The sequence below is a fragment of the Zootoca vivipara genome, chromosome W, assembly GCF_963506605.1.
Source record: "Zootoca vivipara chromosome W, rZooViv1.1, whole genome shotgun sequence".
NCBI classification, from domain to species: domain Eukaryota; kingdom Metazoa; phylum Chordata; class Lepidosauria; order Squamata; family Lacertidae; genus Zootoca; species Zootoca vivipara.
This window is the reverse complement of record NC_083293.1, coordinates 2,554,589-2,571,295: the sequence shown is the minus strand read 5'-3', so window position 1 is coordinate 2,571,295 and position 16,707 is coordinate 2,554,589. Positions and strand designations below refer to the sequence as shown.

The window sequence follows — 16,707 nt, the reverse complement described above, 5'->3', positions numbered from 1 at the left end:
GGCAAACATACTTGGTACACTTTGACCTGTGAATCTTTGCTGACGAAGAATAGTCGAAACAGGGCCTTGTCCTGATTTTTACTGGAATTTATCTTTATTTGCCTTCAACATTGGGATTGATTCCCATTTAAACTCCACATCACATCAATAAAACCTTGTGAAGATTTTTTTTAAATCCATCTTCTTTTGGCCTGAGTTCTTGCAATTTATCATTTATTTCCTTGTCACATAAGGCATTCTGAGCATTGAATAGTAACTTTTTTTAGAGTTCCATTGTTGCACTATCACCAAGTGGGGAGCAGATCATAGGAAGCTGACCAGCTCCCTGTGCTGCAGAACTGAATTGATATTAATGTCCAATGACAAAAGTGTTAACACTTGATCCAACTTAATAGATTGCTCTGTAACATTAGAAATGGGTTCAAATACCATGTTTCCCCTTTTTTTAATACGTAGTCACAAAGTAAGCTATGGCAGGATTTGTAAGCATTTGCGAAGTGTAAGACATACCCCGAAAATAAGACATACCTTGTTGCTTTTCTTTAGAGCCTCGGAGAGGCTTGAGACCAGGTGGGAGGGGGTGCATGAATTGAGCGCGTCGCCAGGCGAGCCCTGCTGGGAGCCTCCCCCCTCTTGCCAGGACTTTTTTCCACTCGGGCCGAGCGCCTGGACGGGGAAACCCCTCGGCGTCAGGAGGCCTGCTGGCCCCTTCCGCACTGCCGGAGCATCGTGGGCTGCATGGCCCGAGGCTGAGCAGCGGCGGGAGCGCTGCTGGCCCTTTCCGCACCGCCGGAGCATCGTGGGCTGCGTGGCCCGAGGCTGAGTGGTGGCGGGAGGCCCGCGGGCCCTTCTGTGCTGCCGGGGCGACGGACAGCGGCAGGAGTGCCGCTGGCCCCTTCCGCGCCGCCAGAATTTTGTGGGTTGCATGGCCCGAGGCAGAGCGGCAGTGGGAGGCCCGTGGGCCCTTCCGTGCCACCGGGGCGACGGACAGCGGTGGGAGCACTGCTGGCCCTTTCCGCACCGCCGGAATGTTGTGGGAGGCCCGCTGCCCCTTCCCCAGCCAGCCAGCGGGACACAGCACACCGGCTGTGGCAGCAGCAGCAGGAGGAGACCTGCCAGCTCAGACTGGAACTGGCTGCTGCTGCTGCTGCTGCTGCGAGCGCGTGGAGCACCCAGCAGCGTTGTGCAGAGCGCCCGAGACAATGGCCTTGCCTCTTCCTGGCCCGGCCAAGGAGGCCTGCTGCCCCGCCGCCCGGAACTGGCGGCTGCAGTGCGGAGTGGAGCACCTGAACCAGCGGCCTCGCCTCCGCCTGGCCCGGCCGAGGAGGCCTGCCGCCTCGGCGCCTGGAACCGGCAGCTGCTGCAGTGCCAAGTGCTTGGAGAGTCCAGCAGAGCCGCGTGGAGCACCCAGCAGCTCCCCGAGCCAGCGGCCTGGCCCAGCCGAGGAGGCTGTAAAACCTAATAAAAAAATTAAGACATCCCCTGAAAATAAGCCACCTTGTGTGTTTTTGAGGGGAAAAGTTATAAGACGGTGTCATAAAAAAGGGGAAACACGGGTATGTGAGATAGTTCCCCCTCTTTATCCTTGCAGCATCTCTTGTGTGAAATGAGCTCTGTTATGAGTAAAAAACTGCCCCTTTTTCCCTTATGGGGTACCCAAGAGCCCATATAGAGTCCTTTTGTAGGTTCTCTATCGGTAGGGGAAAATAACAGAGACCAACAGAGAATATTTAGAAGCAAAGCAGCTAGTAAGCCTGATCTTTATTAAAGCTGTTGCAACAGGGTGCTCCCTCACAGGCAGGATAAGGAGGAGGACCCAGAACCATAGCTGCGGAGTCTCCCGTTTTCCCCGCGAAACCCCCATTTTTAAAGCCATTTCCCGCTGTCATCCCGAATGGGGAAATATTCCGTAATTCCCCTGGATTTTTTCCCCCCAAACAGAGCCAGGAAGTGTGCCAGGGGTCCCCAAACTAAGGCCCCGGGGCCAGATGCGGCCCAATCGCCTTCTAAATCCAGCCCGCGGACGGCCTGGGAATCAGCATGTTTTTACATGAGTAGAATGTGTCCTTTTATTTGAAATGCATCTCTAGGTTATTTCTTGGGCCTGCCTGGTGTTTTTACATGAGTAGAATGTGTCCTTTTATTTAAAATGCACCTCTGGGTTATTTGTGGGGCATAGGAATTTGTTCATATATTTTTTTTCAAAATATAGTCCGGCCCCCCACAAGGTCTGAGGGACAGTGGACCGGCCCCCTGCTGAAAAAGTTTGCTGACCCCTGATATAGACGTTTAAAATTGCCCACCCTCAAACTCCAGACCACCCCCAGAAACATCATACATACATCACAGAAGGGGTGTATCCCAGGACCACCTCCCCCATTGCATTATACCTACATCACAGGAGGGGCGGACTAGAACAGAAATCTGAGTGCGTTGTATTTTTCTCTTGTCTGCTAAGTTGCTTTATTGGATTACCTGGGCATCCTGGCCACTCTTTTGTTATTCAATTCCTGAATCCAGGTCACAGGCTCACACCCTATTCATATCTTAAATGTGCCCTTCAGACAGGATTTGTGAAAGAGACAATGGGGAGATTTCCCATTTCCTTGGATCTTGCAGAGAAATATTTGAGGTCATTTTGGGAGAGAGAAAATGGTTTCAGGACTTTTCTGTGGGTTTCAGACATGTAGTTTACATATTTGTATGTGTTTGCTTGGTACATTTATGAACATCTATTTTATATATATAAGGCCTTAAAATTCTTATAACAGCTCCTTCTCCTCAGTTCTGTTCCAGGGAAGCCATGCCGCAAACCCAGCCTGTTACGAGTTTTGTGCAAGGTTCCTGTTGGTGTTGCGGGCAAGTCACCCTGAAGTAATCTTAGATCTCATGATTGCATAGTGGCAGATTACAAGGACCCACAAGGACCAAAAGCAAACCATTTCCTCTGCCTGTTTGAAAGGGGCATTTAAGTGGACAGCCACATTCCCCTCTGGGTCACTTTCAGTTTATAGTCTCTCAGTGACAGATGAAGATGAAGGCATGGCTAGCATTATACAGTCATACCTCGGTTTACGAACCGCTCGGGTTGCGAACAGTTCGGGTTACGAACTCCACAAACCCGGAAGTGTTTTCGGCACTCGGTTTGCGACCATTTCGGGTTACGAACTGCGACCCGACCCGGAACAGATCGCGTTCGTAACCCGAGGTACTACTGTACTCAGATTAGAAAAGCGCTAGCTTAGGAAAACTAATGAAAACTAATAAAAATTCGAATGCCACTCATTAACTGAATTTTGTTTACTGCTGGAGATGTGTAGCAGCTCCGCGCATTACCCTCCATGAATGGGTTGCCTTACTCCTACATAAAAATAGTAGATCCATATTTCATTTTCTCTCTGTGGCTTTTTTTTATTGCAAAGTCTGTGTGCAGTCTGCCAGAATCTGATTGTAGTGGGGGAACCTGGGTGGCTTATTTAAAGAGGGGGGAACAAATTGAGAGAGAGATGAGAACTCCCACTGGTAGCATTGCAAAGCTTTGTGTTTGTTAAGGCTGCCCCCAGCTGGGTGCTTCACAGCTCACAACTAATCTGCATAGGAGTTTCCTTCAGCCTGAAGAGGATATACTGCCTCAAGCTGTCTCTTTAAGCAAATAGCTGAAAATACCAGGAAGCAAACAGCAGCCATAGTTTATGCATGTTGCCAGAAAGTCCATGAGTGAAAAGAGTCCTCCTCCTCTTCTTTTGCTTTTGGGAACTCTACAAAGCAGGTAATTGTGGCAGGTGCCACAATTGTACAATTCAGTACAATTCAGTACAATTCAGCCACGCTGGGGGGAAGCTGCACTGTGTGGAAATCCTCACCCCATCTTCCAAAATTGGGCTAGTTCAAGGTGGTGTGGCCATAGGGGAGGATGCGTAAGCCTTCGACAGCCAGGGAGCCAGCCAGGGCAGAGAATGTTTCAATGGGCAACTTGATTTCTGATCATTAAACAGTTGGGGGGGGGCAGGAGCCTTTCTGATACAGCGCAAAGCACCTAGAGATCTTTCATCATCATCATCATCATCATCATCATCATTTTTATTATTTATTATTTATCCCTCGGCGCTGGATCTCAGTGTCCGGGCAGAATGATGGGGATGGGGACGCTCCTTCAGGTATACTGGACCAAGGCCGTTTAAAGGTCAGCACCAACACTTTGAATTGTGCTCAGAAACGTACTGGGAGCCAATGTAGGTCTCTTAGGACCGGTGTTATGTGGTCTCGGCGGCTGCTCCCAGTCACCAGTCTAGCTGCCACATTCTGGATTAATTGCAGTTTCCGGGTCACCTTCAAAGGTAGCCCCACGTAGAGCGCATTGCAGTAGTTCAAGCAGGAGATAACTAGAAATGGACCACTCTGGTGAGACAGTCCGCGGGCAGGTAGGGACTCAGCCTGCGTACCAGATGGAGCTGGTAGATAGCCGCCCTGGACACAGAATTGACCTGCGCCTCCATGGACAGCTGTGAGTCCAAAATGACTCCCAGGCTGTGCACCTGGTCCTCCAAGGGCACAGTTATCCCATTCAGGACCAGGGAGTCCCCCACACCCGCCCGTCCCCTGTCCCCCAAAAACAGTACTTCTGTCTTTTCAGGATTCAACCTCAATCTGTTAGCCGCCATCCATCCTCCAACCGCCTCCAGACACTCACACAGGACCTTCACCGCCTTCACTGGTTCTGATTTAAAAGAGAGATAGAGTTGGGTGTCATCCACATACTGATGAACACCCAGCCCAAACCCCCTGATGATCTCTCCCAGCGGCTGCATGTAGATGTTAAAAAGCATGGGGGAGAGGACGGAACCCTGAGGCACCCCACAAGTGAGAGCCCAGGGGTCTGAACACTCATCCCCCACCACCACTTTCTGAACACAGCCCAGGAGGAAGGAGTGGAACCACTGTATGACAGTGCCCCCAGCTCCCAACCCCTCTAGATGGTCCAGAAGGATGTTATGGTTGATTGTATCAAAGGCCGCTGAGAGATCCAGCAGAACTAGGAAACAGCTCTCACCTTTGTCCCTAGCCCGCTGGAGATCATCAACCAGTGCGACCAAGGCAGTTTCAGTCCCATGATGAGGCCTGAACCCCAACTGGAAGGGATCCAAGTGGTCCGCTTCTTCCAGGCGTGCCTTGTTAGGCAACTACTCGCTCAATCAATCACCTTGCCCAAGAATGGAAGATTTGAGACTGGGCGATAGTTGGCCATATTGGCCGCATCTAAATATGATTTTTTTTTTTAAAGAACTGGTTTAATAACTGCCTCTTTCAGCGGGTCTGGGAAGGCTCCCTCATAGAGGGAAGCATTCACCAACCCGTGAAGCCCATCGCCCAGCCCTTCCCGGCTCGCAAGGGTCAAGGAGACAGGTGGTTGGTTTCACTCGTCCAAGAAGCCTGTCCACATCCTCGGAGGTAACAGATTGAAATTGATCCCATGAAACATGACTAGACAGGGCTCCAGCACTCTCCCGCCCCGGCCCTGCTCCCACGGTGGCGTCTACCTCCCTCCGAATCTGAGCGACTTTATCTGCAAAAAACTTTGCAAAAGCATTGCAGGAGATATCGGGGTCCCTACCAGGCCCCGATGACGAAGGTGGTTCGGATAAATTGCTGCTGTTTTCTGCAGATGCGATAGAAACGGTGAAGAAGGTCCTCTTCGCCGTCGCTATTGCCACTTGGTAGGCTCGAAGTTGAGCTCTAGCCCGTGTCCAGTCTGATTCAGAATGAGTTTTCCGCCACCGGCGCTCTAGCCGTCTCAGCGACTGTTTCATCGCCCTCAGCTCCGGGGAAAACCACCGGGCTGTCCGGGCTCCATGCAATCGGAGAGGGTGCTTCGGAGCCAGACAGTCAATAGCCCTGGTTAACTCCACATTCCAGCGGACCACCAGGGAATCAGCTGAAAGGCCATCGACATGGGATAAAACATCTCCTACCACTCTCTGGAAGCCAATTGGATCCATTAAGTAGCAGGGGCGGACCATCCGAATCAGTCCCACCTCCCTGCAGAGGGGAAGGTGGGATCATGATCAGTAGATCATGACATTTTAGGGGTGTTTGTGCGTGCAGCAGAATCCCTGTCTCCAGCATTCTGGAGCCACATAGTCAGCAGGAAAGGGGAGCTTTTCAGCCCCAAGAAGAAGACAGTTCACCCTTTGTGCATATAGCAACCCATCAAGGGGGAAGGAGGTGAGTTGGCCATGAAGGATGGGCATTGAAGGTCACTCTCTGGAGAAAGCAAACAAGATGAATTTTAACAAGGAGAAATGTAAGGTACTACACTTGGGCAGAAAAAATGAAAGGCACAAATACAGGATGGGTGACACCTGGCTTGAGAGCAGTACATGTGAAAAGGATTTAGGAGTCTTGGTAGACCACAAACTTGACATGAGTCAGCAGTGTGATGCAGCAGCTAAAAAAGCCAATGCAATTCTGGGCTGCATCAATAGGAGTATAGCGTCTAGATCTAGGGAAGTAATAGTACCACTGTATTCTGCTCTGGTCAGACCTCACCTGGAGTACTGTGTCCAGTTCTGGGCACCACAGTTCAAGAAGGATACTGACAAACTGGAACGTGTCCAGAGGAGGGCAGCCAAAATGGTCAAAGGCCTGGAAACAGTGCCTTATGAGGAACGGCTTAGGGAGCTGGGTATGTTTAGCCTGGAGAAGAGAAGGTGAAGGGGTGATATGATAGCCATGTTCAAATATATGAAAGGATGTCATATGGAGGAGGGAGAAAGGTTGTTTTCTGCTGCTCCAGAGAAGCGGACACGGAGCAGTGGATTCAAACTACAAGAAAGAAGATTCCACCTAAACATTAGGAAGAACTTCCTGACAGTAAGAGCTGTTCGGCAGTGGGATTTGCTACCAAGGAGTGTGGTGGAGTCTCCTTCTTTGGAGGTCTTTAAGCAGAGGCTTGACAGGCATATTTCAAGAATGCTTTGATGGTGTTTCCTGCTTGACAGGGGGTTGGACTGGATGGCCCTTGTGGTCTCTTCCAACTCTATGATTCTATGATTCTAGGGGCATGGGAAGAACACCGAGGAGCAGTTTTCTCCATGTGCTCCACAACTAAGGATTTTGGGACACTGTAAAGAGAAGTGGCTTAAGTTTCCAGAGCATAGTGTGCAAGTTCCATTACGAACCCTGGAAGTTCAAGGAAAACCCAACTGAAGTCACTGCAAAAGAAGACATTGGAGCGAGCCAAATCATTTGCCTATGCACACACACACACACACACACACACACACACACACACACACACACAGGAAGCAGTAGGTCCAGCTCAAAGGCAACACATGGAGATCTGTATTGGATTGTCTCAGTGCATCCCTAATCAGTATTATTGAATAGTTACAAAATTATTGGATCATCTTAAAAGGTTGTATATCTTCCGCCCCGCCCCCCCTGGGGCAGATAGCGCATTCCACATGCAGGCTCATTCCCTGGCAGCATCTGCACTGAGATAGATCTGGGTGTTGGGGAAGGGAAGGAGCCTCTTCCCATAACCGGGAGGGTGGCCTCTGCCCAAAAGCAGATCATTCTGGTCTGGATGCACAAATAGCACCATCTGGGATAAGGCAGCAGCTTTATGAGCAGGCTGTGTGTGCCATAACAAATGTGTTGGTCTTCGGGGTGCTGTGGGGCGCTGTGTGGGTTCTGCTGCAACAGGGAAACTTTTTCTGTAGTTGACATTTGCTATGTGCTTAATGCTACTTTTCTGCATACTCTGCCTATTGCAGAAGCCAAAACTGCTGCATTCCTCCAGCAGCACCTAGCGGCAGAGGAAAACATTACAGCGTCATGTTTAAATATTGGTCAAAGCCAGGGGTAGGCAACCTAAGGCCCGTGGGCCGGATGCGGCCCAATCGCCTTCTCAATCCGGCCCACAGACGGTCCGGGAATCAGTGTGTTTTTACATGAGTAGAATATGTCTTTTTATTGAAAATGCACCTCTGGTTTATTTGTGGGGCATAGGGAAATAATAGTCTGGCCCACCACATGGTCTAAGGGACGGTGGACCGGCCCACGGCTGAAAAAGGTTGCAGACCCCTGGTCAAAGCTGTTGCAGGAGGAATCCCCAAAGCATCTCTGTAGGATTTCAGTCCACTAAGCCACACAGAGACTGTAAACCACTTAAGGTAAAGGTAAAGGGACCCCTGACCATTAGGTCCAGTCGTGACCGACTCTGGGGTTGCGCGCTCATCTCGCATTATTGGCCGAGGGAGCCGGCGTATAGCTTCCAGGTCATGTGGCCAGCATGACAAAGCCACTTCTGGCAAACCAGAGCAGCACATGGAAACGCCGTTTACCTTCCCGCTGGTGCGGTTCCTATTTATCTACTTGCATTTTGATGTGCTTTCGAACTGCTAGGTTGGCAGGAGCTGGGACCAAGCAACGGGAGCTCTCCCCGTCACAGGGATTCGAACCGCCGACCTTCTGATCAGCAAGCCCTAGGCTCAGTGGTTTAACCACAGCGCCACCTGGGTCCCACTTAAATCACCATGCAAATCCAAGGAACCAAACACTGGAGGACAAGCATATGAACTCATTGTATGTTTGCGTCTGCTAAATGCTTTCTGTTGTGATTCAAGACTGGTTTGTGAACTAGTTTAAAACAATAGCATTCCTTGTTTAAGCCTTTAGTTTCAATTTTGGCACCTCTGCTTTGTTTCAGGGAACTTATCACAAAACTCAGAGCCCACAGTGGTTTCTACAGCAGTTTGCCAGAATACATCTGCAGCCACAGCTCCACTGCACAGAATAATACCCATTGCTGGAATGGCCAAGAAGTTGTAGAAAGGTAAAATGAATCCATTTCTTTTGTTTCCTTCTCCATTAGTGATCCTGCATTTCTGAGATGTTGTTGTTGTTGTTGTTGTTATGCTTGACATTCTTAGTAGTAGTATCATGCTGTCCATCTGCAGCAGATTTTCCGTGTGTCTTTGGACCATAGCTGTCAAGTTTTCCCTTTTCTCGCGAGGAAGCCTATTCAGCATAAGGGAATTTCCCTTTTAAAAAGGGAGAACTCGAAGGATGAAGTTGATGGAATATATGGAATTGTCTGAACTGACTGGGAGAATCCGCGAAAAGGGAAAGAAGACGGTGGAAGAAGACTGGAAGAAATTTAAGATTTATTTGGAAAAGAATTATAAATTAAAAAATGGACAATAAGGGTTGTGGAAGTACAAAGATGCCATAGAAGCAATAGTTTAAAGAAGTAAGGAGTAAGATTTGTGACTTTTAGAGTACAAGAGCTAATGTATAAATGCATAGATTTAAAATAAGAATTGGGTTGATAATAGTTGTAAAAAGTTTGGTATTAGAAAAAGTGAAGAATGTTGAAAACGTTAGCGCTGAAATAGCAACTATTAGAAACGTGGATGGGGGGATGGAGGAAGTCACTGATACAAGAATTACAATAGTAAATGATGTCTGGAATTTTTTGTTTTTCTTTATTCTTTCTTATTTTTTTCTTGTTGTATTTTTCTTTTTGTTTGTGTATTTTTCTATTTCTATTTTGTATCTTTTTTTGAAAAACTTAATAAAAATAATCATAAAAAAATAAATAAAAAGGGAGAACTTGACAGCTATGCTTTGGACTCCAAATCCGATCATGAGAAGAGCTTGGATGCTGGATGAGGCGTTCAGCGAGAAGCAGGGTCAGCGGAGGAGATGCTGGCTGGCTCTTCCCCACCAGCTCCGTTTGCAAAAACAAGTCTGCTTCTGCTAACGGAGGTGGTGGGGAGGAGCCAGCAAGCATCTCCTTCGCCGCCTCCCCCGTGTTCAGCGAGAAGTGCCTGCTGTCAACGGCAAAAGCGGGGGGGGGGAGGGATGAGTGGAGCCGCTTGCAAGAGCAAGCACAGGACCCGTCTCAGGGTTCGGAGAGGCGCATGCCACTGACAGCGACATGGGGGGGAGGTCCTCCCCCTTTGCTCCTGTGTAAGCAGCTCCCACTCCGCTCGCTTTACAGGGAGCCGGGAGGAGGGGTCCCGTCTCCCGGTTCCCTGTAAAGCGAGCAGAGCAAGAGCCACTTACACGGGAGCCCCTTCCGACCTTCCTCCAAGCTTCCACCCTTCTTTCCATCCTTCCTTCCTTCCTTCTCCCTCTTTCTTTCACTCTCTGTCAGGGTGGATTTGATTTAAATCAAACTCATTTAAATCACGATTTAAATCACGATTTAAATCACTAGTCAGTAAGGCTTGATTTAAATCATAGTTTTCTACATAAAGACTAATTCTTGCTGGTATAACTTTAATATGCAAGTAGATGAAGATTTTTAGAATAACAACTTTTCATATTAGTTTTTTATCCCCAGTTTAATGGGTTATTCATATTTGGACAACTTTACTGTTGTACTTAGGAAGGAGAAAAATAATCATTACCTTAATAATAATAATTTAAATAGATTTATTCAACTGAAACAATAACATTACAACATATGTTATTTGCTTAAACAAACATCCATGTTTGTTAACTAATTTGGCTAAACAAAAACAATATATATATATTTTAAGAAACTTAGACTGTCAGCCCAGCCTATACATGAAAAACCTAAATACTGTCCACTCCAAACAATCAGAAAAATATTGTTTCTATTCTATTCACTGAACTTCTTGAAACTTAGCACTGAAGGGGTTGTTTCTGTATTCATAGGTTTGTTGAACAATAGGATTAAGGTCTTTTTCTCAACTCTGTTCATGTTATAACATTTTTGCTGTGAAGAAGAGGCATGTGATCTCTGTTGAGTCAAATTCAGTTTTGAGAACTGCAAAAGTAAACCAAGCATCTGTGATAATATCTTGTAGGCAGAGAAACTGCCCAATAATCTTACAAAAACCTCTGGAAGAGCATGACATTGTGAATGGATTAATGGAATTTATTTACCCCAAAGATTAAACATATACAACCTTATTCTACATAATTAAAAAACTAATCTTTATTTCATGATGGAATAACCTTTGGATGGTAATATATTTTCCTCAAACAGCATTTTATTTAAAAAAAATCCAATTTAAATCAAAAAAATCGATTTAAATCCGTTTTTTTTATTTTTTAAAAAAAATCATTGATTTTTATCCACCCTGCTCTCTGTCACCCCTTCCCTCCCTCCCTCCCCCCTTCCCTCTCTCTTCTTCTCTCTCTTGTTTGTGTGACTTGTTTGTGAGGATTTTTCAGTTTTTTGGCTGTGACTTGTTCTTCATTTTATGGGACTGACTTGTGACTTGTTTTTGTGACTGTGTGGAACCCAGTTCAGCTACTGGTTGATTGTGTGACTGCAGAAATGGATAAAAGCCCCCCATCCAAACTGACTATCATCAGTGCACATAAGAAAAAACAAATACATGTTAAAAAAATTTCATCTAAAATACTGTCTTCTTTATTTTATAGTACAGTACATTGATTATTGCTGTCATTTTATGGATCAATGGTCTCATTAGACAGTAAAATTCATGTTTTTTTTTTAAGATTAAAAAGAATTTTATTAGTTTCCATTTAAAAGATCACAATGAACAACAACATTACAAAAGCAATAATCACCACATATATCTATCCCAGATGAATCTAAAGAAAAGAAAAAATACATAGTCACAATAAAAAAATACAAACAAATAAAAGCATATACCTCATCTAACGGGCTCAGAAAAGACGAGAAAAAGAAGAGAAAAAAGGTAAAGATAAACAGAAGGGAAAAAGCAAAAAAGAAAAAAGAAAAAAAAGGAAGGAAAAAAAAGAAAAAAAATGGAAAATTGAGGTTTGACTTCCAGTTACCTCTCTGTACCTCATAAATTACATTCTATTTCATGGCACGATTCTTAATTTATTTACATCATTATTCCTCAAATAATCTATTTTGGGCTCAGGTACGCTCTGCTGGTTGGCTTAATTATTTAATTTGATTCTAAGTATTCATAAAATAACCTCCATTCCTTTTTAATTTTTTGTTTCGTCTGTCCTCTAATTCTTCCTGTAAATTTTGCTAGCTGTGCATATTCTTTCATTAATAGTTGCCACTCAAGTTTGCTGGCTATGTTGTTACTTTTCCAAATTCTCGCTAACAGAATTCTTGCCGCTACTATTCCGTACATCATCAACGTTCTGTTAGCGCTTTTTACATTTTCGGGAATTATATTCAATTAGAAAACCTCTGGTTTCTTTTTAAATGTTGTTTTTGTCATTTTCTTGAGTTCCTCATAGATCACGCTCCAATACTTATTTATCATGGAACATTTCCACCACATATGTATTTGTGTACCTGTTTCTGTTCCACACCTCCAGCATTTATCTGATTGATTTTTGTATATTTTGGCTAATCTATCTGGTGTTTGATACCACCTGTACATCATTTTTAAGATGTTCTCTTTTAGATTGTAGCAGGCGGTAAACTTCAAGTCCTGTCTCCACAGCCTCTCCCATTGCTCCATGAGGATGTTATACCCAAAGTCTTGGGCCCATCTCACCATTGATGATTTGGTTTGTTCTTCTATAAGGTCCCACTCAAGCAATAGATCGTATATATGTGAGATATATTTCCCCTCTTTATTCATTAAGATTTTTTCAAATTTAGATTTTTCTTTAGCAATACCCAATTTTTTGTCGTCATTAAATCTTTGATTTATTTCGAAGTATTGGAGCCAGACCGAAAGGTGATCTTTGATTTCATCATATTGTTTCAATTTAATTTCATTTTGGTTGATTTCCAATAGATCATGGTAGGTAGCTAATTTCTCATCCATATTTATTTTTTTAACTGTTATCATATTTATTGGAGAGGCCCACAGGGGTATTTTTGTTTCTAAAATTCCTTTATATTTTGTCCAAATTGCATATAAAGATTTTCTTACCAAATGGTTTAAGAAACCCCTGTGGGCTTTAACCTTCTCATGTAGCAGATAAGAGTGCCATCCAAAACGGTTATCAACTCCCTCCAAGTCTAGAAGTTCTGGATTTTCCAAGGTTATCCATTCTTTCACCCATACCAAACCTGCTGCTGCGTGATATAGCTCAAGGTTAGGTAGCGCGAAGCCCCCCCCTTTCTTTTTTATCGGTGAGTAGTTGATATTTAATACGGGGTCTCTTACCACTCCAAATAAATTTCGTTATATCTTTATGCCAATCTACAAAGCATTTCATTCCTCCCAGTATTGGTATTACCTGAAATAAATACATTAGCCTAGGGAGTACATTCATTTTAATTACTGATATTCTGCCCCATAATGATAGTTGTAGCTTACTCCATTGCTCCATATCCTTTTTTATCTCATTCCACACTTTTTTATAGTTGTTTTCATATAGGTTTAGGCTCTTTGCTGTAATCCAGACCCCCAGATATTTAACTTTCTTTCTTATTTCTAGACTTGTTAGTTGTTGTAATTCCTCCTTTTCTTTTTTATCCAGATTTTTTGTTAATAACATAGTTTTCTTATAATTCATTTTTAGACCTGCTACCTTCCCATATTCGTTAATGATTTCTAGTACTTTCGGAATACATTTAATAGGGTCCTGTGATGTTATTATTATGTCGTCCGCGAAGGCACGAACCTTGTATGTCCTTTTGCCGACCGTTATGCCCTTTACCATCTCCTCATTTCTGATGTTGTTTAGTAATACTTCTAATACCATTATAAATAGCAGGGGGGATAGTGGGCACCCCTGTCGTGTGCCCTTTGTTATCAAGAAGCTGTCCGTCACACTTCCGTTCAATATTAGCCTGGCTTTTTGTTGGTTGTAGATAGCTCCTATGGCATTTTGCATTTTTTCCTTAAACCCCATCATCTCTGTTTGTTTCCTTAAGAACTCCCAGGAGACATTATCAAATGCCTTCTCGGCGTCTAATAACAATAATGCTGCTTTTTTATCAATTTTAAATTCCAGGTATTCTAAAATATCAATTACATTTCTTGTATTGCTCGCTATCTGCCTCCCTGGTAAAAATCCTGCCTGGTTTGGATGTATTACTTCTTTAAGGATGTTTTTTACTCTTTGCGCTATTATCCCTGTGAAAATTTTATAGTCGCTGTTTAAAAGGGATATCGGTCGGTAGTTTGCTATTATTTCTGTGTCTGTATCTGTTTTTGGTAGTAACGTAATATATGCTTCCTTCCACGACTCTGGTGTTAGTCCCTTTTCTAGTGTCTGGTTCATTAGGTCTTTTAGCGGATTAAGGAGAATGCCTTCCAATTTTTTATAATACTCTACCGGAAGCCCATCTGGACCCGGCGATTTTCCTGGTTTGCTTTTCTTCATTATGTTTTTTATTTCCTGTATTGTGATTGGGCTTTCTATCTCTTTTGTTTTTTCTTCTATATTTACTTTCAATCTATGTATCTCTAGATATTGTTTTATTTCTTCCCTATCCTCCTCTTTTTGCTTATATAATTCTCCATTATCTCCTGTGGTTTGTCTATTATCTTTCCCCCTTCTCTTATTCTATTTATCATTTTCTCACTTTTTCTTTTCTTTAATTGCCAGGCCAGATATTTACTAGGCTTATTAGCAAATTCAAAGGTGTTCTGTTTCCATAGTCTTATCTTCCAATCCATTTCTTGTTCTATTTTAGCTTTATAATCTACTCGTAACATATTAATTTCTTTCTTTAATCTTTCGTTATTCGGATTTTTATTTAGATCTTTCTCTTTTTTCTCTAGCTCTTCTATTATTTTCTTTTTTTCTTTTTCTTTTTCTTTATTTACTATGGCATTTTGTTTTATAAAGTAACCCCTGATTACTGCCTTACTGGCGTCCCAAACAGTTCTATTTTCCACTTCTTTGTTGTTATTCAATTCAAAAAATTCACAAGTTTTATTTATTTATTTACTCGTTTATTTATTGGTTTAACTTTTAAAAAAAACGGGGAAAAAACAGTTGGAACTCTTCTTTCTATTCAATTTCTTCACTTTCCTCCCCTTCCTCTTTTTCCTGATCGGTTTCTCCTTCTATTGGGATTTTTTCTCCACCTAGTTGTGATCTGTATCTCCTATAAAATAGATCAGCGTCTTCAGGGGTTACAAATTTTCTCCACCTCCCTTTATAACTAAATGATAAACCCTGAGGGTATTCCCACTTAAAAAAGATAGAATTGGCTTTGAGTACTTTAGCAAGGAACTGATATTTCTCCCTCTTTTTCAAAAAGCGGGGAGGCACCTCCTTCATCACTATAATTCTTTGTCCTCCAATTTTTAGTTTCCTCTCCTTTTTTTCTGCAGCATTCTATTTCTCAATCTTTTTGTGTAGAAGGTGATTAAACAATCCCCTGGCCAGTTATTTTCCTTAGCTTTCTTTGAATTCACTCTAAAGAGTGACTCAACATTTCCTGTCACTACTTCTTCTTCTATTTCTAACCATGCCGCTATTTCTTTTATAATTACCTCTTGCAAGTTCCCCTCTAACTCTTCTGGGACACCCCTCAATCTGAGCGATTTCTCCTGGGCCTGCATCTGTAGCATTGCCAACGCATCCCATGTAGCTTCCTGACGTATCCTTTGTTCCTCTCTTTCTTTCCTAGCTTTTTCCCACTCTTTTTTTACCATCCCTTACTTCTTTCAAGGTTTTTTTTTGTCAAGTCATCCACCTGCTGCACCTTATCTTTATTCTCTTGAGTTGTCTTCCCCAACTCTTTATTTTCTTCCTCTATTTTTTTAACCTGTGTTTCCAATTCTCTTATAGACTTTGAATTCCCTTCTATTTTTTCATTCACTTTACCCAATTTTTCCTCCAACCCCCTCATCTTCTCATTTACATCTAATTTAAGTTCACCAAATTCTTTTCTCATCTCCATTATATCTCCCTTCAAGCTTAGGATCAGTTCTTTCACCTCCATATCTCCTCCTTGCCCGGAGTTCCTTCTTCCTTGTTGCAGGGTAAGCAATGTGCTTTGGTTAAGTTTTTTACTTCCCATTTTAAACCTCCCCCACTTCCACACGACCTGGTTGATACAGTTCCGACTTGACTTCTGATATCGTTGCTCCTCCTTTTTTAAAGTTTTAAGTCCCTTTGCAGTTCTTCCTGTCACTTTATTCCCTTTGGTAACACTCTTGTTGCAATTCCGGCTATGGTCACTGATGTCGCTGCTCTGCTCTCCCGTCGTTTCACCTTTCTACACAATCTTTCTCTTCCCCGCAGTTCCTCTTTACGCCTCTGATGTCGCTGCTCTGCTCTCCCGTCGTTTCGCCTTTCTACACAGTCTCTCTTCCCCGCCGTTCCTCTCTCCGCCTCTGACGTCGCAGTCCTTTGTTAGTCCCTTAGTTCCCTGTTTGTTCTAGTAGTCTCCGCCCATCCCTGTCCCACGCTGCTCCATTTTGTCTCAGGTAACGCTTTTAGCTTTTCCCTCGTTCTTAAATTAACTTTGCAGTTTTAGTAGCTCTCCATTCTAAATCCCACACAGTCTATCTCCGTCGCTGTGAGGGGCCCTTTCTTTATTATTGCAACTTACAGGCGATACGCTGTGCATTCGTCTACAGCAATCACAAATAGTTCGTTAACAGCAGTCTGTGCTCTCCAAATTTAAGCTCTAATCCAGAGAGTCTTTCTCTTTTCGACCTTCAAACAGAAACTGAGCCTCTGGTTTTCGTGCCCGGTTGTTTTATATACAGAGAGAGTAAGCTCCTTTAACAATCGCTATCCCCCGATTTTAAAAATCTTTCTTCTCAGCTCAGCACCGCTTGTTTTATCCTT

At 43.8% G+C, this 16,707-nt stretch overlaps 1 protein-coding gene across 1 annotated transcript in view; it reads left to right on the top strand.

Annotated features, from left to right (window-relative positions):
• Window positions 1–16,707, top strand: part of LOC132591463 (glypican-3-like) — a 194,470-nt gene that overhangs the window by 90,770 nt on the left and 86,993 nt on the right. Inside the window, exon 4 of the mRNA XM_060270087.1 lies at window positions 8,711–8,836. Within this exon, the coding sequence (XP_060126070.1) occupies window positions 8,711–8,836 (126 nt within the window). The remainder of the gene's footprint in view (window positions 1–8,710; window positions 8,837–16,707) is intronic.